The sequence below is a fragment of the Phoxinus phoxinus genome (assembly GCF_949152265.1).
Source record: "Phoxinus phoxinus genome assembly, chromosome: 9".
Lineage (NCBI taxonomy): Eukaryota > Metazoa > Chordata > Actinopteri > Cypriniformes > Leuciscidae > Phoxinus > Phoxinus phoxinus.
The window spans coordinates 165,805-190,000 of NC_136884.1; the positions used below are offsets into that span (position 1 = coordinate 165,805).

At 44.9% G+C, this 24,196-nt stretch overlaps 1 protein-coding gene and 1 long non-coding RNA gene across 24 annotated transcripts in view; one reads left to right on the plus strand and one right to left on the minus strand.

Annotated features, from left to right (window-relative positions):
- eps8a (EGFR pathway substrate 8a, signaling adaptor) overlaps window positions 1-24,196 on the minus strand; it is a 73,034-nt gene that overhangs the window by 34,788 nt on the left and 14,050 nt on the right. For 5 of the 23 annotated variants that reach the window (XM_079622068.1, XM_079622065.1, XM_079622049.1 and 2 more), the window contains exons 2-17: window positions 18,094-18,153; window positions 17,224-17,285; window positions 16,854-16,904; window positions 13,775-13,842; window positions 13,019-13,180; window positions 12,634-12,783; window positions 12,464-12,546; window positions 12,073-12,209; window positions 11,905-11,978; window positions 11,703-11,829; window positions 8,620-8,708; window positions 8,448-8,522; window positions 8,219-8,367; window positions 7,201-7,369; window positions 6,470-6,594; window positions 5,570-5,681 (exon numbers count right to left, since the gene is read on the minus strand). In XM_079622068.1, the coding sequence (XP_079478194.1) occupies window positions 5,570-5,681; window positions 6,470-6,594; window positions 7,201-7,369; window positions 8,219-8,367; window positions 8,448-8,522; window positions 8,620-8,708; window positions 11,703-11,829; window positions 11,905-11,978; window positions 12,073-12,209; window positions 12,464-12,546; window positions 12,634-12,783; window positions 13,019-13,180; window positions 13,775-13,842; window positions 16,854-16,904; window positions 17,224-17,285; window positions 18,094-18,128 (1,668 nt within the window). In that variant the 5' untranslated portion in view covers window positions 18,129-18,153. Of the gene's footprint in view, window positions 1-5,569; window positions 5,682-6,469; window positions 6,595-7,200; window positions 7,370-8,218; window positions 8,368-8,447; window positions 8,523-8,619; window positions 8,709-11,702; window positions 11,830-11,904; window positions 11,979-12,072; window positions 12,210-12,463; window positions 12,547-12,633; window positions 12,784-13,018; window positions 13,181-13,774; window positions 13,843-16,840; window positions 16,905-17,223; window positions 17,286-18,093; window positions 18,154-23,001; window positions 23,192-24,196 lie in introns of those variants that run through there. The other 18 variants (XM_079622055.1, XM_079622071.1, XM_079622069.1 and 15 more) reach the window with 10 other exon arrangements.
- Window positions 23-1,415, plus strand: LOC307003521. Its single transcript, XR_013798734.1, has 3 exons — window positions 23-159; window positions 270-302; window positions 1,107-1,415. It is a non-coding gene; the product is annotated as an uncharacterized lncRNA (long non-coding RNA).

The window sequence follows — 24,196 nt, forward strand, 5'->3', positions numbered from 1 at the left end:
ATGGAGATGTGATCTAGTCATCATGGTGTTTTCTCTAGATTATGCTTGTATATAAATAAACATGTGACACCAAAACCTTAATAGTAAACTATATTATTCATACCACAGCCCTAAAGCGAGTTAGGCGACCTGTCGAGGATCTTCCAGGCACCTCAGATGGTATGGGCATTTATCTCATTTAACTAGCATGTTTAGCAAGGTTTGATTCAGTTCATTTAGACCAAGCAGTGCCTACTGTATGTTACAGTATTTTATTATTCCTTTCATAGATGATGACCCTGCCCTAGAAGGCCCATCTACAGGTAAGACAAGACGGAAGTTTTTAACTACTAATCCTTTTTAAGGATATATAAATGTTGGTCGAAGCTGAAAATCAGTGGCATATATAATCTAGATTTTGGTCTGGATCGCTTTTTGCATTTGCTTGATTTATTTAAATTAGATGTACATGTGTTTCTGTTTTTAAGCAGTTTGTACAATTTGTACAGCATGTTACAATTTTTTTTTTAAAAAGATACAAACGTTTTATTTTTGATAAGTACAGAAGTGGTGAGGGTGAATGATAATGCATAACTTGTTAATGTTGCTTGATAATGGTTTGTTATGCTTCTTTATCTTTATATTAAGATAAAGCATTTAATTTAGTAGTTTTTCTGTTTAGATTCAAGATGAATGGCGTGCTCAATCCTTTTTCAATTTAATTTGGGTGCTCTTCGGTCCAAGGTCGAACATCTTTAAGAGGCAGTGTAGAGAAAAAAAATCTCTGATAGCTTTTCTGTATTATCTAAAACGTTATGTTTGATTTATCTTGTTCGATTGTGATTTGGTTTGGGTAGTTACTGGGGGTTGGTCTTGATAAGCCTAGGGCTTCTACCTATCCCTTTTCGAACTGGGTGATTATTATGCTACATTTTCTGTTGTTTTTGTTTTTTATTGATGGATATTTCATACGTGTTGCTATTTTATTTTTTATTTTAATTGTTTGAAATAAAGATTTAATTTCATGGGCTAGACTAAAAATAATTATTAGACTGGTTGGAAGAATAGGAAGATGAGATCTAGTCATCATTGTGTTTATCCTAGGAATCTGTTTTTCTCTTTTGTAGGCGTTCCTGAAAATCCTGCTGAAAAGAATGCCAGAAGGAAACACAAAATTCAATGGTCTCCATCTGAAATCGCAGCAGTAATGCGACACTTTAAGAACAGCATTGCACAATGCAAACTCGCCACTAAAATTGATTGCCAGCAGTGCAAGAATGCTGAGCATCCTGCTTTGGCTAATCGCACTTTACAAAACATCAGAGACTTTGTCAGGAATAGGGGTTTGACAGAGAAGAGAAAGAGACAGGCACAAAATATTTAGTTTTGATGGCGTGTTAATTTTTGGTTTTATTGTTTTGGTTTAACATGTATGAGCAAGGTTATACAGTGCTGTTCAGAATTGTTTGCCCCCTTGGTAAAAATGATCAAAGATGGCTGTAAAAAATAAATCTGCATTATTAATCCTTTTGATATTATATTTAGAAAATTTACTAAAATCTAACCTTTCATTGAAGTAAAATAATTGAAAGTGGGGGGCGGGGGAAATCACATTATGAAATAAATGTTTTTCTCCAAAACACGTTGGGAACAATTATTTGCCCCCTTTTATTAAATATGTTTGCATCCTCCTTTTCCCAAGATAACAGCTCTGAGTTTTCTCCTATAATGCCTGATGAGTTTGGAGAACACCTGACAAGAGATCAGAGACCATTCCTCCACACAGAATCTCTCCAGATCCTTCAGATTCCCAGATCCATGTTGGTGCTTCTTTTCAGTTCAGCCCACTCATCTTCTATAGGGTTCAGGCCAGGGACTGGGATGGCCATTGCAGATCTTGGTTTTGTGCTCTGTGACCCATTTTTGTTTTGATTTTGATATTTGTTTATGGATACTGTCCTGTTGGAAGATCCAAACACGGCCCGTTATAAGATTTCTAGCACAGTCTGTTAGGTTTAAATTTTTTATCTGTTGGTATTTGATCCAATCCATGATGCCATGATGACAAGACAAGATGGCAGAAAATCTGGCAGAAAATTAAGCCCACGGCATTAAAGATACAGCAGAGTATTTCATTTTACACATGGGGTACTTTTTTATCCCTGTGTGAACCAAACCCATCTTAAGTGTTTGCTGCCAAAAAAGCTATTGTTTGTTTTTGTTTCATCTGTCCATAGAACCCGTCCCGTTTGAAGTGCCAGTCGTGTCCGGTACTTTTCAAACGTTCTATGGTCAGATGAAACAAAACAAGCTTTTTTTTTGCAGCAAACACTTAAGATGGGTTTATCTGGTAACACAGATAAAAAGTACCCCATGTGTAAAATGAAATACTGTATCTTTAATGCTGTGGGCCTAATTTTCTGCCAGAGGTCCTGGACATCTTGTCTTGTCATCATGGATTGGATCAAATACCAACAGATAAAAAATGTAAACCTAACAGACTGTGCTAGAAATCTTATAACGGGCCATGTTTGGATCTTCCAACAGGACAGTGATCCAAAAACAAATATCAAAATCAAAACAAAAATGGGTCACTGAGCACAAAACCAAGACCTGCAATGGCCATCCCAGTCCCTGGCCTGAACCCTATAGAAAATGAGTGGGCTGAACTGAAGAGAAGCAGCGCCAACATGAATCTGGGAATCTGAAGGATCTGGAGAGATTCTGTGTGGAGGAATGGTCTCTGATCTCTGGTCAGGTGTTCTCCAAACTCATCAGGCATTATAGGAGAAAACTCAGAGCTGTTATCTTGGGAAAAGGAGGTTGCAAACATTTAATAAAAGGGCAAATAATTGTTCCCAACGTGTTTTGGTGAAAAACATTTATTTCATAATGTGATTTTCCCCCACTTTCAATTATTTTACTTCAATGAAAGGTTAGATTTTTGCAAATTTTTTAAATATAATATCAAAAGGGTTAACAATGCCGATTTATTTTTTACAGCCGTCTTCGATCATATGTACCAAGGGGGCAAACAATTCTGAACAGCACTGTAAATTGTTTAGGTATATGACATAATATGCTTTGTTCATTAAGTTTATTGAAGGTAAATGGTAGTGCTTTACCTTAACGCATTTAGGTTGAAAAAGCAAACATTAAATTTTGCTTCTTGTTCCCATACTTGGTGTACTGTTTTATGTTCTCACAAAGACAATCTAGACAAAACTTTAACCAACTATGGCAAACTGTTAAAGTAAACTAAAATACTAAAGTGAGAATAAAGTACAATTAACTTTAACATAAGGACGAACCCCCACTTGTCACAGGCTGGCTCATAGCCTGTGACAAAAATGAGGGGACACGGACAACAGTTATAGGCCATTAAAAAAGGTTCTTTATTGTACACCAAAAACTATTAACTTTAAACAAAGAAAAAGGAATGAGGTGTGAGAATGTCATAATGTAAGGTGCATGTAAAGTGCAGAGATGTGTGAATCTGTGTATGTGAACATGACTGAGTGGAAACGAAGTAAGACTACAAAGGAACAAACAAAACAGGATCATACCTGGAGGAGCAGAGAGAGAGGGAAGAGTGATTAGTGAAGCAGTTTAAATACCCTGAGCCCAGGTGGCTCCAATCACTAACGAGCCTCCTCTGCCTGCAGGAGGAACCGCCCCTACGAGGCAGAGGAGGGGCCGTGACAACAGTTACAGCCACAGTAGTAACTACAGGAACACACAATCTATGATTTTAAAAAAAATTTGCCCATTTGAAATCAAATTTAATTATTTTGATGTATTATTATTTTAATGTCATTAAATTGCACCAGTCGCAGTGACTCGCAGTACCTGGATAAGCCTTGTGTTACCAGTTTCAGCAGACCTGAGAATGTTGCCTTCACTTTGTTAAACCGTTTGTCCTCATAGATCACTTTTGTCCTTATAATACACAACATTTTCACGTTTGTGTTTGTGTTAACCCGTTTGTCCTCATAGATCACTTTTGTCCTTATAATACACAACATTTTCACGTTTGTGTTTGTGTTACACCGTTTGTCCTCATAGATCACTTTTGTCCTTATAATACACAACATTTTCACGTTTGTGTTTGTGTTACACCGTTTGTCCTCATAGATCACTTTTGTCCTTATAATACACAACATTTTCACGTTTGTGTTTGTGTTACACCGTTTGTCCTCATAGATCACTTTTGTCCTTATTATACACAACATTTTCATGTTTGTGTTTGTGTTACACCGTTTGTCCTCATAGATCACTTTTGTCCTTATAATACACAACATTTTCATGTTTGTGTTTGTGTTAACCCGTTTGTCCTCATAGATCACTTTTGTCCTTATAATACACAACATTTTCATGTTTGTGTTTGTGTTACACCGTTTGTCCTCATAGATCACTTTTGTCCTTATTATACACAACATTTTCATGTTTGTGTTTGTGTTAACCCGTTTGTACTCATAGATCACTTTTGTCCTTATTATACACAACATTTTCATGTTTGTGTTTGTGTTAACCCGTTTGTACTCATAGATCACTTTTTTTTTCTCCTTATAATACACAATGTTTTCAATTAAAGGTGTTCCTGGGGGTGCATATAAAAATATATGGCTTGGTTGTCCAAGGATAAGACATTGGAAGACAAAAAGCTCACACAATCACACAGTGTAAAAAATGAACAGAAAAATAATTACTCTTGATTCTGATTGAGCTAATTATTGCGGCATTAAATTGTTTTTGCATTGAATTATGTGTATACTTGGTTAAAGAGATGAGTTTGTAGACTTAAACTGATCAAGTGTGTCTAAATTATGAACAGGGCTGTGGTGGCTTTCAAAGTTTAGAAGCTAAGTCAATAACTGATTACCACCTTTTAAAGGATTTTGATATTCAGGGCATTATTAACAGACCAGACCTTTGTGACCAGAAGGTTTGACTGACAGTAGTCTCATAAGGGTCCACAAATATATTGAAGTGCTAAGTCCTCAGGTCAGCGATGTCATTTTAATACTCAATGCCTTTATTTTGTGTATGTTTAGATATGTCCTATTAATACATGTGTGTCCCTTTAATACACGATAATGGCATGTGTGTGTGTGTTATAGCTACTGTCCTTATAATAACGGTTTGTGTCATAGGCGGGGGCTTGCATGTAATTATAATATGTCCTCATAATTGTGTATTTTGTCAGGTCGTTACATTATCACTTGTGTTGAGTGTATACGAATTCTGAAGTGAAATCTGTGTTGTGTGGCTCAAACAAAATTTTTTGATGTGCAACACAACTCTGTAGAGCAAGTGGAAAGGGGTGTCCCCCTAATACAGCAAAAAACTGGTTTGGGCCGAAGTGTCCTTGTAATACACATAAACCCGTATGTGTGTGTGTGTGTGTGTGTGTGTGTATCAGACTGTGTGTGTGTGTGTGTGTGTGTGTGTGTATCAGACTGTGTGTGTGTGTGTGTGTGTGTGTGTATCAGACTGTGTGTGTGTGTGTGTGTGTGTGTGTGTGTGTGTATCAGACTGTATCACTGTACACGTGCGCGGCTCGCTGACATCACACGTCACATGACCGTACCTCCACCACCTCGTCTTTCACCACAGAGAGTTCGGTGTTGTTTCTGGCCACAAAGTCATATTTAGATTTGGCAAAACTCCTCAGCGCCGTCCTGCTGTGCGCCTCCGGGGTTCTGGACAGAAACATCAATATCAATATTCCGGAGAGAAAACATCAATATCAATATTCTGGACAGAAAACACACTGCATGCGAGACAGTGAACAAATCATGATGTCTCCACACACATCCACACACTCTTAACTCAAGACACAGTTCCTGGAGGAGAACAACGACTGAAGATATTAAGCCATGTTTTGTAAAATAATTGTAATCAAAATGAAGGAAGCTTTTGTTTAAAACAAGAATAAATATCTGCCATTGGCGTCAGAAAAGTAGTATTGTTTATTGCACCTCTTTGACCATAAAATCAAAATCTTGTTGTTTTATGGAATATTGCAGTGTTTATTGTGAATGATTTATGGGTGCACATCATCATTAGTGTTAATAATCTTTAATCTGGCAGGATCTCTTCTCTGAAGATGTGGGCGGGGCAACCTGTCACTCACATGAGATCAGCCAACCACAACCAGCCAATCAGTTCCCCACAGACACGATCAAGCCCCGCCCACATGTGTTCATGTTCCTGCAGTGATTCTGGTTCTCCAGCACATGTCTCCTGATGTAAGAATATCTAGATGTCTACAGGAATAGAAACACTAAGGAAGAACATCCTAAACACACAGTCGTTGTTTAAGAGCTGGATCTACTGCTGTGTTTGACCGCGGCCGCCGTGGAGGAGCGTCTCAGACGAGAAGAAGTCTGTACTCGGATCGACACACTGAGAGTTCAGAGCGGAGAGTTTGAGAGAGAGCCGGTTCTCCAGGGCGAGCGGTGGCTTCTCCACCGGGAGTGTGTGTTACCTATCTACGTGTCGGCCGAGCGCCTGTTTAAAAGCCCTGGCCATGTGTGGCTCCAGCTCCTGCGAGCGCTGGAGAGGAGAGCTACTGTACCCGTCTGTGCAGCCGAAGTCCTGGGGCGGCGGCCACTGTCGGGACAAACACACTCAGTCAACACAACGTCACACTGTGAGGGTGAAGGCGCTTGCACACCGAGTCAGGAATTCTCGTCCGGCATTTCGGATCGGGTTCGATTTTCTGCGTTTTCCGCATCCGTAGCAAGCGTTTCGAGAGGAGTTTTGACCATTCAGAATGACGAAGTTTGGGACTCAGTGTACAAGCACCTTTAAGCCGCGCTTCCACCGCAGGAACTCTCCCCGGGATGAGGGACTCGAGGGACTCGGTGTTTCCACCGCAGGGTCTAAATGAAGATCCGGGTAAATTTTCCCCCCTCAGGAAGTCTCTGCTCGTGATTGGTCGAGTTCATGCTGCATTTTGATTGGCTGACTCCACGCAGCATCGGTTGCGGTGCGTGCGGGAACAGTTCGGTGTATTCTAATCAACAATAGAGTTTAAAAAATACGGCCGATGGACCGACGTTATTAAGCTTAAATCCAGCGGGAACTGTGAAGTCGCGCGCAGTCCTGCGTCACCGGCTCATTAGCCTAATTCTCACGATTCTTTAGACGGCAACAGGTCTGGGGGAGAAACAGTTCCGGTGGAAGCGCGGCATTAGAGGAGGAAGAGCGTCTCACGTCTCTCGGCGATCCGTCTCTCGGCCTGTGGATCTCGGTCTGACCGGCGCTGAGCGTCTCTGCTAGCTGAGCTACGTCCTGCTCGCGCGACACTAGCACCGGCGGCTCCCAGCCGTCACGGAAGCACAGCGAGTGCCGAGGGAACGGGTGATCCTGCGGCCACTCCAACCTCCACACAAGACAAGAGTCACTTTACTCAGTGCTTCCACAGTCGTTTCAAAGCAGCGTTACAGAAAGTCATGCCGTCGAGTAGGGATGCGCGATATATCGGCCACTATATCGGTACCGGCGGATATATGCTCACTTTAAAGATATCGTTATCGCCCTGATAATAACATTTGGCTGATATAATAATATATAATAAAGTATAAAGTATTTGATATAATAAAGATTTAGATTTATCGGCCAATATATCGGTTATCGGCTTTCAAATGTAAAGGGTTATCAGTCAAAATGTTCATATCGGTACATCCCTACTTTCAAGTTTTAGAGCTGGATGATATGATTAATCCTCCGGATTTAGATCTAGATATTGAATTTATTGTGTTGTCTATCACATATATCAGGTGTGTGTGTATGTGTGTGTGTGTGTGTGACGAGCATCAGTGCTGCAGTTTTGTTCAATCAACCAATTTAAATATCGGTCGTTTTGTTCAATTGAGAGAAATAAATATAGGTCAGTTTTATTCTATTAAATATCGTCGTTTTGTTGTATTAAGAACATGTTAAATGTTGATTTAAAGATAGTAAGTTATGTATTAACCGATTTTGTTCTTTTAGAGATTTAAATATCGGTCTAAGCGAGAATAAGCGATTCTCAGTGTTAATGAAGCTATGGTCGGTTGTTGCCGGGGAAAAGTCTGATGCTCGGACACAACGGTAATTCATATAATAGTAAGTTTTGTTCTAAGCAAGAGTAATTCTTCAAAAGCCTCAGTGAAGAAACGATTGGCTGTGTAATGACCGGCAGACTGAGCAGAGGCCCGCCCGTTCTCCAGGCCCAGGTGAGCATCAGTACCGGCACTTGGTCCAGCCGTCTCCCAGCGTGACCCACAGGTGTCTCTCGTCCGCAGACCCCGACGCGTGCAGGAACTCGATGGCTTCTCTGGTGAGGAGGGGGACGATCACGCTTTTAGCCAGATCCACCCCTCCAGACGTCTGGATCACCTGAGACACACACACACCGGAGCGTGAGCGCGGCTGAACCGCTGTCCACACACACACACACACGCCATCAGAACACGTACCAGTCTGAGCGGATTGAACAGGAAGTGAACCAGATCCACAGCGCTGGGGTTCTGAATGTGGTTCTTCAACTTCCCCTGCAACGACAACCAATCACACAGAATATTAATGACATTCTCAGCTAAACATTAGTAAGTGTGATTTACTGATCTACAACCGGGTAGCGTCACTCACCAGCAGGTTGAAGGCATGTTTGAACTTCTGGAAACAGTCGACAAACTCGTCCTGAGACGGAGGTTTAGCTCTCAGCGTCAGAACTCCCTCTGATGACACAGCAAACCCGTTACACACTCGTTACACACTCGTGACACACTCGTGACAAACTCGTCCTGAGACGGAGGTTTAGCTCTCAGCGTCAGAACTCCCTCTGATGACACAGCAAACCCGTTACACACTCGTTACACGCTCGTGACACACTCGTTACACACTCACGACACACTCGTAACACACTCGTTACACACTCGTGACACACTCGTTACACACTCACGACACACTCGTTACACACTCACGACACACCCGTGACAAACTCGTCCTGAGACGGAGGTTTAGCTCTCAGCGTCAGAACTCCCTCTGATGACACAGCAAACCCGTTACACACTCGTTACACGCTCGTGACACACTCGTTACACACTCACGACACACTCGTTACACACTCACGACACACTCGTAACACACTCGTTACACACTCGTGACACACTCGTTACACACTCACGACACACTCGTTACACACTCACGACACACCCGTGACAAACTCGTCCTGAGACGGAGGTTTAGCTCTCAGCGTCAGAACTCCCTCTGATGACACAGCAAACCCGTTACACACTCGTTACACGCTCGTGACACACTCGTTACACACTCACGACACACTCGTAACACACTCGTTACACACTCGTGACACACTCGTTACACACTCACGACACACTCGTTACACACTCACGACACACCCGTGACAAACTCGTCCTGAGACGGAGGTTTAGCTCTCAGCGTCAGAACTCCCTCTGATGACACAGCAAACCCGTTACACACTCGTTACACACTCGTGACACACTCGTGACACACTCGTTACACACTCGTGACACACTCACGACACACTCGTTACACACTCGTGACACACTCGTGACACACTCACGACACACTCGTTACACACTCGTGACACACTCGTGACACACTCGTTACACACTCGTTACACACTCGTAACACACTCGTAACACACTCACGACACACTCGTTACACACTCGTAACACACTCGTTACACACTCGTGACACACTCGTTACACACTCGTGACACACTCGTTACACACTCGTTACACACTCACGACACACTCGTTACACACTCACGACACACCCGTGACAAACTCGTCCTGAGACGGAGGTTTAGCTCTCAGCGTCAGAACTCCCTCTGATGACACAGCAAACCCGTTACACACTCGTTACACACTCGTGACACACTCGTTACACACTCACGACACACTCGTAACACACTCATTACACACCCGTGACAAACTCGTCCTGAGACGGAGGTTTAGCTCTCAGCGTCAGAACTCCCTCTGATGACACAGCAAACCCGTTACACACTCGTTACACACTCGTGACACACTCGTGACACACTCACGACACACTCGTTACACACTCGTGACACACTCGTTACACACTCGTGACACACTCGTTACACACTCGTTACACACTCACGACACACTCGTTACACACTCACGACACACCCGTGACAAACTCGTCCTGAGACGGAGGTTTAGCTCTCAGCGTCAGAACTCCCTCTGATGACACAGCAAACCCGTTACACACTCGTTACACACTCGTGACACACTCGTTACACACTCACGACACACTCGTAACACACTCATTACACACCCGTGACAAACTCGTCCTGAGACGGAGGTTTAGCTCTCAGCGTCAGAACTCCCTCTGATGACACAGCAAACCCGTTACACACTCGTTACACACTCGTGACACACTCGTGACACACTCACGACACACTCGTTACACACTCGTGACACACTCGTTACACACTCGTAACACACTCACGACACACTCGTTACACACTCGTAACACACTCGTTACACACTTGTGACACACTCGTTACACACTCGTGACACACTCGTGACACACTCACGACACACCCGTGACAAACTCGTCCTGAGACGGAGGTTTAGCTCTCAGCGTCAGAACTCCCTCTGATGACACAGCAAACCCGTTACACACTCATTACACACTCACGACACACTCGTTACACACTCATTACACACCCGTGACAAACTCGTCCTGAGACGGAGGTTTAGCTCTCAGCGTCAGAACTCCCTCTGATGACACAGCAAACCCGTTACACACTCGTTACACACTCACGAAACACTCGTTACACACTCATTACACACCCGTGACAAACTCGTCCTGAGACGGATGTTTAGCTCTCAGCATCAGAACTCCCTCTGATGACACAGCAAACCCGTTACACACTCGTTACACACTCGTGACACACTCGTTACACACTCACGACACACTCGTTACACACTCGTGACACACTCGTTACACACTCACGACACACTCGTAACACACTCACGACACAACCGTGACAAACTCGTCCTGAGACGGAGGTTTAGCTCTCAGCGTCAGAACTCCCTCTGATGACACAGCAAACCCGTTACACACTCGTTACACACTCACGACACACTCGTAACACACTCGTGACAAACTCGTCCTGAGACGGAGGTTTAGCTCTCAGCGTCAGAACTCCCTCTGATGACACAGCAAACCCGTTACACACTCGTTACACACTCGTTACACACTCGTTACACACTCATTACACACTCGTAACACACTCATTACACACTCGTAACACACTCATTACACACCCGTGACAAACTCGTCCTGAGACGGAGGTTTAGCTCTCAGCATCAAAACTCCCTCTGATCACAGACACACAGCAAACCCGTTACACACTCGTTACACACTTGTTACACACTCACGACACACTCATAGTCTCATTACACACTCGTGACACACTCGTGACACACTCGTTACACACTCGTACAGTCTCATTACACACTCGTGACACACTCGTGACACACTCGTTATGCACTCGTTACAAACTCGCGACACACTCGTACAGTCTCATTACACACTCGTTACGCACTCGTGACACACTCGTGACACACTCATAGTCTTGTTACACACTCGTGACACACTCGTGACACACTCGTGAAAGAGGAGGATCTGGACGCATCATGTGATGATGAAACGCTCACCTCCAGGTCCTTTCTTCTTGCTCTTCTTGGTTTTCTTGCGTTTGGAGAGCTCAGTAAAGGCCTCGGCAGCTTTCTGCAGTTTGGTGACGAAGTGTTCGATGTCGTCCAGAACGTGGTTGAGGATTTGCTGTAACACACATCAGTGTTTGACCATCTGCATCACACACACACACACAGATGTATGAACAGTGAAGTCACTCACCACATCTCTGTCCACCTGCGCTGCGCTCATCTCAGCAGACCCGTCCAGCTCTGTGTAAACTCTCTGCGGATCACCTGACGACACACACACACACACACACACACACACACAGAGTGAGACACTCCGGAATGGGAATGACAGACACACTGTGTTTCCAGATGCACTCACAGTCCTGCTGCTCATTGGTCCAGGCTGTCCAACTGGCCACTCGGCTCTTGGCGTCCCCTTGATTGACAGCTCCTGGAGGCTGGGGGGCGGGGCCTCCCGGGGGCGGGGGGATGGTGCCGTCACTCTTCAGGATCATTCTGACACACACAGAGATACGGATGCTGCGTTACTGTGGCAACAGCCATCATCATCATCATCATCTTCATCTTCATCTTCATCATCATCATCATCATCATCATCTTCATCATCACCAGCATCATCATCATCATCATCATCATCATCATCTTCATCATCACCAGCATCATCATCATCATCATCATCATCTTCATCATCATCATCACCAGCATCATCATCATCATCATCACCATCATCATCATCATCATCATCTTACTTCAGCACCTCCGGCCTCTTCTTCACTTTCCCGCTCTTGTGATCGCTGACGGCGCTCTCGATGTCCATGTGGATTAAGTTGGCCTGAGGGAGTCAGAGCACACACACACACGCGGGTGACGAAGAGTCGACAGGAATGATTGACAGCTTCACTCACTCAGTCGCGCTGACCTTGATGTCGTCGCACTGGAACAGGTGCAGGTCCGCCTTGCCCTGCCCGGACTCCTTACACACCAGCGCCAGGATCGAGTCGTACCCGCAGGCGTTGATCACGGCCTGGCAGTGCTGGACCGAGCCCAGGGGGAAGTTCTCCAGCTCGTTCTGAAACACACACACACACACACACACACACACACACACACACACACGCGTGCTCAGAGCTCTGGGGGTGTGTTTCCCAAAAGCATCATTAGCCGACTGTGGTCGCTAGTTCTGTCGTTATCAGCAGTTCAGCGAGTCGTGTTTCCCGAAACCGTCGTTCCAGCGCCGCATCGCCGAGTGAAGCCGCGAGCTACGCCGCTGACGGCGGACACACTCCTGGGCGGAGCTCCTGTACCTTGCTGTCGTTGTCGAGGAGGCTGATGGATTTGGCGTCCACCTGCAGGATCATGTCCTGCGTCCACACCTTCCCTTTAGCGTCCAGCAGACGCAGCTTCCGCACGCCGTCCTCGATGGTCAGCACCGCCTCTTTACGGTCCATCACAAACGTGGTGAGATGCTGCGGGACACACACACACACACACACACACACACACACACACACACACACACACACACACACACACACACACACACACACACACACACACAGCGTCTCTAACGGTTAGACATTTTGATTGAAGTAGCGCTGGTGTTTTCTCCTCTATTGTGCCGTACATCGAGAGAGACGCTTCAGAAACAACAACACATGTGGGCGGGGCTTGATTTTGACCGTCGGTAATTGATTGGACGGTTGTGGTTTGCTATTGGCTGATCTCATGTGAGTGACAGGTTGCCCCGTCCACATCATCAGAGACGAGTTAAATCCAAAAATCGTCAATGTTTATTTCATGGGTTACGTTAAAGCGGCGGTTGAGTATGATTTGACTTTTCTACTGTAGTTAGTGTGTAATGTGTAGTTAGTGTGTAATGTGTAGTTAGTGTGTAATGTGTAGTTAGTGTGTAATGTGTAGTTAGTGTGTAATGTGTAGTTAGTGTGTAATGTTGTGTTTGATCATAAACAACATCTGCACAGTTACAACGCTCACAGTTCAGAGCAAAGGGAGATATCTGCTTTTACAGAAAAGGACGACAACACACGGCCGGTCCGTACCTCCACATGATACTGCGACGTGTCCGTCAGGCTGTTGATGCTGTTCTTGGTGTAGTTCTTCCTTTGCTCTGAGGAAACACACACACAGACACTCACACACACGACGTCACCATCAGGTCCAGACGGAATCTTCCGTGTGGACGAGTAGCGCTGAACACATCAGACACACACACACACGTGCGTGAGGAGCAGATTCAGCTGGAAACTACATCTGTGTGTCTACAGACACAATCACACGGGATTCACACTGGAAGTGTGTGTGAAGGGAGAGTTGAAGGAAACAAGAGATGTCTATGAAAGGTCGGTCACTCACACACACACACACACACACACACAGTCAGACTAACATAGTCACTCACACTCACATTTACACACAAACTCACTCACATACCCACACACACAACTCACATTCTCACACTCACACACTCGCATACTCACACACTCACCGCATACTCGCACACTCACCGCATACTCGCACACTCACCGCATACTCGCACACTCACCGCATACTCGCACACTCACCGCATACTCGCACACTCACCGCATACTCGCACACTCACCGCATACTCGCACACTCACCGCATACTCGCACACTCACCGCATACTAGCACACTCACCGCATACTAGCACACTCACCGCATACTCGCACACTCGCACTCGTACACTCGCACTCGTACACTCACCGCATACTCTCACACTTGCATACTCTCACACTCGCACTCGTACACTCGCACTCGTACACTCACCGCATACTCTCACACTCGCACTCGTACACTCACCGCATACTCTCACACTCGCACTCGTACACTCACCGCATACTCGCACACTCACAGCATACTCTCACACTCGCACTCGTACACTCACAGCATACTCTCACACTCGCACTCGTACACTCACCGCATACTCTCACACTCGCACTCGTACACTCACCGCATACTCTCACACTCGCACTCGTACACTCACCGCATACTCTCACACTCGCACTCGTACACTCACCGCATACTCGCACACTCACAGCATACTCTCACACTCGCACTCGCACACTCACAGCATACTCTCACACTCGCACTCGTACACTCACCGCATACTCTCACACTCGCACTCGTACACTCACCGCATACTCTCACACTCGCACTCGTACACTCACCGCATACTCTCACACTCGCACTCGTACACTCACCGCATACTCGCACACTCACAGCATACTCTCACACTCGCACTCGTACACTCACAGCATACTCTCACACTCGCACTCGTACACTCACCGCATACTCTCACACTCGCATACTCTCACACTCGCACTCGTACACTCGCACTCGTACACTCACCGCATACTCGCACACTCACAGCATACTCTCACACTCGCACTCGTACACTCACCGCATACTCGCACACTCACCGCATACTCTCACACTCGCACTCGTACACTCACCGCATACTCTCACACTCGCATACTCTCACACTCGCACTCGTACACTCACCGCATACTCTCACACTCGCACTCGTACACTCACCGCATACTCGCACACTCACAGCATACTCTCACACTCGCACTCGTACACTCACAGCATACTCTCACACTCGCACTCGTACACTCACCGCATACTCTCACACTCGCATACTCTCACACTCGCACTCGTACACTCGCACTCGTACACTCACCGCATACTCGCACACTCACAGCATACTCTCACACTCGCACTCGTACACTCACCGCATACTCGCACACTCGCATACTCTCACACTCGCACTCGTACACTCGCACTCGTACACTCACCGCATACTCTCACACTCGCACTCGTACACTCGCACTCGTACACTCACCGCATACTCGCACACTCGCACTCGTACACTCGCATACTCTCACACTCGCATACTCTCACACTCGCACTCGTACACTCGCACTCGTACACTCACCGCATACTCTCACACTCGCACTCGTACACTCGCACTCGTACACTCACCGCATACTCTCACACTCGTACACTCGCATACTCTCACACTCGCACTCGTACACTCGCACTCGTACACTCACCGCATACTCGCACACTCACAGCATACTCTCACACTCGCACTCGTACACTCACCGCATACTCGCACACTCGCACTCGTACACTCGCATACTCTCACACTCGCACTCGTACACTCGCACTCGTACACTCACCGCATACTCGCACACTCACAGCATACTCTCACACTCGCACTCGTACACTCACCGCATACTCGCACACTCGCATACTCTCACATTCGCACTCGTACACTCGCACTCGTACACTCACCGCATACTCTCACACTCGCATACTCTCACACTCGCACTCGTACACTCGCACTCGTACACTCACCGCATACTCTCACACTTGCATACTCTCACACTCGCACTCGTACACTCACCGCATACTCGTACACTCGCACTCGTACACTCACCGCATACTCTCACACTTGCATACTCTCACACTCGCACTCGTACACTCACCGCATACTCTCACACTCGCACTCGTACACTCACCGCATACTCTCACACTCGCACTCGTACACTCACCGCATACTCTCACACTTGCACTCGTACACTCACCGCATACTCTCACACTCGCATACTCTCACACTCGCACTCGTACACTCGCATTCTCGCATACTCGCACTCGCATACTCGCACTCGTACACTCGCACTCGTACACTCGCATACTCGCACTCGCATTCTCGCATACTCGCACTTGCATACTCTCACACTCGCACTTGCATACTCGCACTCGCCCACTCACACTCGCACACTAACACTCGCACACTCCCACTCGCACTCGCACTCGCACACTCACACACGCATACTCACACTCGCATACTCACACTCGCATACTCACACTCGCATACTCACACTCACTCGCATACTCACATTCACTCGCATACTCACACTCGCACACACACATACTCACACTCGCACACTCACACACTCGCATACTCACACTCGCACACTCACACTCACATACTCAACACTCATATACTTGCAAACTTGAATACTCACAATCACATACTCACATACACTCACCCACATACTCACACTCACATACTCACACACAGCTTCTACCTTTCTTTTTGTGTTTGGCGGAAGTGTGCAGGAAATACACTCCATCTTTTCCTGAGAGCGATGGTGCAGAGAAAACACACACACATCATTGATTCTATTTATTACTGTGAAGCTGCTCCGACACGATTTGTACTGTATAAAGCGCTGCAGAAATAAAGCCTGACTAATATTCTATTATCAAGGTGAAATATGAGCCAGACGATTCTCCCCAATACAGACAAAATCCCTTTGAATCTTTAGTTCTAAAGAGCAAAACACTGAACATCTTTACGTTTCTGTATGTCCCACACACTGATCAACACAATCCCGTTATGGTGACGAAGTGTGTGAGCTGCAGTTCCCTCAGCAGACAGCAGGGGGAGACACGTACCGTACAGAGCTTTCCCACTGGAGTTTCCCACAGGAACATCTGGAGACCGTGAGCCATGACCGCTGAGAGAGAGAGAGAGAGAGAGAGAGAGAGAGAGAGAGAGAGAGAGTGTGAGTGAGTGAGAGAGAGAGAGAGAGAGAGAGAGAGTGAGTGAGAGAGAGAGTGAGTGAGAGAGAGAGAGAGAGAGAGAGAGAGAGAGAGAGAGAGAGAGAGAGAGAGAGAGAGAGAGAGAGGCTCATTCACATTCACACTTTCTCTGCTCTACATCTGGATTGTGAATTAAATAATAATCATTGTGCCGCACAAACGTGAGGGTGAGTGTGTTTGAGAGAGAGTGTGTGTGTGTGTGTGTTTGAGAGAGAGTGTGTGTGTGTGGTTAATGAGTAAAGTGGACACTTGATCTGTTCCATTGTGTAAGTCACACTTATTGTGCGACAGATCAATAATGAATGTGTCCAATAGATCAGGATCAGAGGAAACATCAATAATAAATCATCAGAACGTTCTGGCAAGGTTCTCTCAAAGTTATGAACAAACGTTCTGCCAGTAACATTAATACAGCGTTCGTTCAGAGTTATCTGTTATTTAATGATGTTCTCAGAACATTAGAACAATCATGGAAATGTTTCTTCTGGATGTTTGTTTTTAAATGTTTCTTGTTTCGGAACGTTCAGATTCAAAAGTAACGTTCCATAATGTTTGAAGAATGATACAATGTTACAGTTCCCGTAACGTGCACAGAACGCTCAGCAGGAGTTCAGATCTTCACACACTCCTGTTGGCATGTAGAGCTGCTAGTTTCTGGATCTTCAGAATATGAATATGTCTATGTTGTGAATAATGTTGTGATGATCTGAGGGGACGACCTACTTCATCTGCGCGGAGACTGCGCTGTATCCGTTCATGTCTGGACTTCACACACAGATCCTCCTGAAACACAACAAACACAGCGTCAGTCACACACACACCGGCTGCACACGAGTCACATGACCAGGAACATCCCATAATACTCCCTCTGCTCTGAGTTCAGGATGATGAACTCAATCACGGCTAATTATACACCGACGCCAGGAATCATGGGAGAGAGCTGTCAATCACACAGAGACACAGCAGCTTCATCATCACCATCATCATCACCATCATCTTCATCATCACCTTCATCACCATTAACCCTATCATCACACCCTTCTTCACCACCTTCATCATCCTCATCACCTTCATCACCATTAACCCTAACCTTTAACCCTATCATCACCACCTTCATCATCATCATCATCATCATCATCACCACCTTCATCACCATCATCATCACCACCTTCATCACCATTAACCCTAACCTTTAACCCTATCATCACACCCTTCATCACCATTAACCCTAACCTTTAACCCCATCATCACCACCTTCATCATCATCATCATCATCATCATCATCACCACCTTCATCACCATCATCATCACCACCTTCATCACCATTAACCCTAACCTTTAACCCTATCATCACACCCTTCATCACCATTAACCCTAACCTTTAACCCTATCATCACCACCTTCATCATCATCATCATCATCATCATCACCACCTTCATCACCATCATCATCACCACCTTCATCACCATTAACCCTAACCTTTAACCCTATCATCACACCCTTCATCACCATTAACCCTAACCTTTAACCCTATCATCACCACCTTCATCATCATCATCATCATCACCACCTTCATCACCATCATCATCACCACCTTCATCACCATTAACCCTAACCTTTAACCCTATCATCACACCCTTCATCACCATTAACCCTAACCTTTAACCCCATCATCACCACCTTCATCATCATCATCATCATCATCTTCATCATCATCTTCACCACCTTCATCATCATCATCATCACCACCTTCATCACCATTAACCCTAACCTTTAACCCTATCATCACACCCTTCATCACCATTAACCCTAACCTTTAACCCCATCATCACCACCTTCATCATCATCATCATCATCATCTTCATCATCATCTTCACCACCTTCATCATCATCATCATCACCACCTTCATCACCATTAACCCTAACCTTTAACCCCATCATCACCACCTTCATCATCATCATCATCATCTTCATCATCATCTTCATCATCATCATCACCACCTTCATCACCATTAACCCTAACCTTTAACCCCATCATCACCACCATCATCACCACCTTCATCATCATCATCATCATCTTCATCTTCACCACCTTCATCATCATCATCATCACCACCTTCATCACCACCTTCATCATCTTCATCATCACCACCTTCATCATCATCTTCACCACCTTCATCATCATCATCATCTTCATCTTCACCACCTTCATCATCATCATCATCTTCATCTTCACCACCTTCATCATCATCTTCATCTTCACCACCTTCATCATCATCATCATCTTCATCTTCACCACCTTCATCATCATCATCATCACCACCTTCATCACCACCTTCATCATCTTCATCATCATCTTCACCACCTTCATCATCATCATCATCATCACCACCTTCATCACCATTAACCCTAACCTTTAACCCCATCATCACCACCTTCATCATCATCATCATCATCACCACCTTCATCATCATCACCTTCATCATCATCATCATCACCACCTTCATCATCATCACCTTCATCATCATCATCATCACCACCTTCATCACCATTAACCCTAACCCTTTAACCCCATCATCACCACCTTCATCATCATCTTCACCACCTTCATCATCCTCATCACCATTAACCCTAACCTTTAACCCTATTATCACCACCTTCATCATCATCACCATCATCACCTTCATCATCATCAGTGACTAAACTCTTAACGACTCATTTATAGAGGCTGAACAGGATGAAGATGATAATGAAGACTAACTGGTGTGATGGTGCTGGTTAATGATCAGACAGTCTGATCTCGTGTGTGTGTGTGTGTGTGTGTGTGTGTGTGTGTGTGTGTGTGTGTGTGAGTGACGCTGCAGGTCTATAATTAACCCAGCGTGGGCCGTTAACAGGTTAATCTGACTGACTGAGTAACGAGAAGGATCCGTCAGTGTCAACAGAAGAACTCGAGAGCGACCCCAACCCTGCTCTACACACTCACACACACTCATGTGTGGACACACACTCACACACACTCATGTGTGGACACACACTCACACACACACTCACACACACTCATGTGTGGACACACACTCACACACACTCATGTGTGGACACACACTCACACACACTCATGTGTGGACACACACTCACACACACTCATGTGTGGACACACACTCATGTGTGGACACACACTCACACACACTCATGTGTGGACACACTCACACACTACTTTACTAATCTGTCAAATATTTACTTTCTATTATATTACATCATTGTGCCTTTTTTCATACTCACTATTGAACTGTTATTTTATTTTTATTGTTCTAATCAAATGTATTAATTATAATGTATTAACACACACTCTCTCTCTCTCTCTCACACACACACACACACACACACACAAAAATATAAACCACATTTACATTACACATACCCATGTCTTTATACAAATGCGTGTCCTCATAAATCATAAACTCGCACGCGCACACACACACACACACACACACACACGAGATCACAGGTCAAACACTGACCCAGAAGCAGCGACAGACAGACAGAGAAAGATCCGGTTCTGCTGACAGAATGAATGATTGATGAGTTTGATTCACTGATAGACTGAGATGTTCACACTGACTGATATAAACACACACACACACTGACACACACAAACACTGACACACACGTTGTTAAAAACATGTTTCAGTGTTTGTGTGTGTCAGTGTTTGTGTGTGTCAGTGTTTGTGTGTGTCAGTGTTTGTGTGTGTCAGTGTTTGTGTGTGTCAGTGTTTGTGCGTCTCAGTGTTTGTGCGTGTCAGTGTTTGTGCGTGTTTGTGTGTGTCAGTGTTTGTGTGTGTCAGTGTTTGTGTGTGTCAGTGTTTGTGCGTGTCAGTGTTTGTGCGTGTCAGTGTTTGTGTGTGTCAGTGTTTGTGCGTGTCAGTGTTTGTGCGTGTTTGTGTGTGTCAGTGTTTGTGTGTGTCAGTGTTTGTGTGTGTCAGTGTTTGTGTGTGTCAGTGTTTGTGTGTGGCAGTGTTTGTGTGTGTCAGTGTTTGTGTGTGTCAGTGTTTGTGTGTGTCAGTGTTTGTGTGTGTCAGTGTTTGTGTGTGTCAGTGTTTGTGTGTGTCAGTGTTTGTGTGTGGCAGTGTTTGTGTGTGGCAGTGTTTGTGTGTGGCAGTGTTTGTGTGTGGCAGTGTTTGTGTGTGGCAGTGTTTGTGTGTGGCAGTGTTTGTGTGTGGCAGTGTTTGTGTGTGTCAGTGTTTGTGTGTGTCAGTGTTTGTGTGTGTCAGTGTTTGTGTGTGGCAGTGTTTGTGTGTGGCAGTGTTTGTGTGTGGCAGTGTTTGTGTGTGTCAGTGTTTGTGTGTGTCAGTGTTTGTGTGTGTCAGTGTTTGTGTGTGGCAGTGTTTGTGTGTGGCAGTGTTTGTGTGTGGCAGTGTTTGTGTGTGGCAGTGTTTGTGTGTGGCAGTGTTTGTGTGTGTCAGTGTTTGTGTGTGTCAGTGTTTGTGTGTGGCAGTGTTTGTGTGTGGCAGTGTTTGTGTGTGTCAGTGTTTGTGTGTGTCAGTGTTTGTGTGTGGCAGTGTTTGTGTGTGGCAGTGTTTGTGTGTGGCAGTGTTTGTGTGTGTCAGTGTTTGTGTGTGTCAGTGTTTGTGTGTGTCAGTGTTTGTGTGTGTCAGTGTTTGTGTGTGGCAGTGTTTGTGTGTGGCAGTGTTTGTGTGTGGCAGTGTTTGTGTGTGTCAGTGTTTGTGTGTGTCAGTGTTTGTGTGTGTGTGTGTGTGTGTGGCAGTGTTTGTGTGTGGCAGTGTAACACTGAAACACACATTCACAATGACAGATGATCACGTGTAATGTCCCAGTTCACCTGTATTCCCCATAAACCAGTCGAAACCAGTAGAAGTCTGGAATAATTACAATATTACGCCTAATGTTTCTGAAAGAGAAACCAAGATTTTTGAGATTCTTTCAAAAACATAAAAATCTGAATTATCCCAGTCACACTTTTGAGCTGTATAGCGCATACACACATCAGAGGAGTCACACAGTGACACAAGAACAACTGGAGCGAATCAGTTCTGTAGGAATCCACAGCGACTCAGGAATCACTTCATCCGTGATCTGACCAAACAGAACACACACACACACTCTCATGAACACACACTCTCTCTCTCATGAACACACTCGCTCTCTCTCATGAACACACACTCTCTCTCTCATGAACACACATGTGTGCTGAAACACACTCTCTCTCTCTCATGAACACACACTCTCTCTCTCTCACGAACACACTCTCTCTCTCTCATGAACACACACTCTCTCTCTCATGAACACACACTCTCTCTCTCATGAACACACATGTGTGCTGAAACACACTCTCTCTCTCTCATGAACACACACTCTCTCTCTCATGAACACACATGTGTGCTGAAACACACTCTCTCTCTCTCATGAACACACACTCTCTCTCTCATGAACACACATGTGTGCTGAAACACACTCTCTCTCTCTCATGAACACACACTCTCTCTCTCATGAACACACATGTGTGCTGAAACACACTCTCTCTCTCTCATGAACACACTCTCTCTCTCTCATGAACACACACTCTCTCTCTCACGAACACACACACACGTGTGCTGGAACACACACTCGTACCTGTTCACAGCCTGGCGTGTGCGACGCTGATGATGGAGTCGCTTCTCCTCGCTCTGGAGTCTCTAAGAGGATTTGTAAGGAGCTTTACAAACTCACACAGGTCTGTGATTATCCACTGCAGCGCAAAGCATGCTGGGACACACCGGTTCTGGAAAACTTTGTTCCTCGGTCGCATCCTGAACTAGAAGATCTGTACATGACCATAAAACACACCTCTGTTGGACTTTAATTAGCAGAGGCCTAACTGTTCTGTTACATCTGATCTGTGTGTGTGAAGCTCAACTGAGTCGATTCACTCTAATGATTCACTTTAAATGATTCATCAATCTCTAGTGTTGCTAAATCAGGAGCTGCTAGCGAATCACATCACAGACGGGTTTACCGTCACACACGGGATTCTGTATCTGATGTCTTAATAACAATAACAAAAGTAATGCATAAAAATATATATATATGTAATACCAAAAAAGGTATAATATATTTAAGTATTTATTTCAAATAAACACAATGAAGCTCATTAATATCTGTTGTGTTTGTGTGTCCATACGCTGAACATTATTCCTCTTAAACATCTTTAATCCCGTTATCTCTTGTGTTCGCGTCTCCAGGCCGGTGTGTACCCAGAATCCTCAGCGCTCGCTGTCCTGATCCTATTAAACACAGCTATATTAAGACTTTATGAGCACTCGAAGCAACATATGAAGGCAAAGAAGCCAGTTTGAGCCGCAGCGTGAGGTTAAAGGTGATGAACACACTCTTCATATGCAGAGCGAATCTCTCAAACCCGTCGCTGGACAAATTATGACATTATTGGAATGTGTTAAAGTATAATATTACAGTAAACCCAGCTAACAGGGAACATTCTCAGAGTTATGAACAAACATTCTTAATAGAATATTCATTTAAAGCTATCTGGTCTTAAATGTTACTATGTTACTATGTTACTGTTACTGTGTTACTGTTACTATTTTAATGTTACTATGTTACTATTACTATGTTACTGTTACTATTTTAATGTTACTATGTTACTGTTACTGTGTTACTGTTACTATTTTAATGTTACTATGTTACTGTTACTGTGTTACTGTTACTATTTTAATGTTACTATGTTACTGTTACTGTGTTACTGTTACTATTTTAATGTTACTATGTTACTGTTACTGTGTTACTGTTACTATTTTAATGTTACTATGTT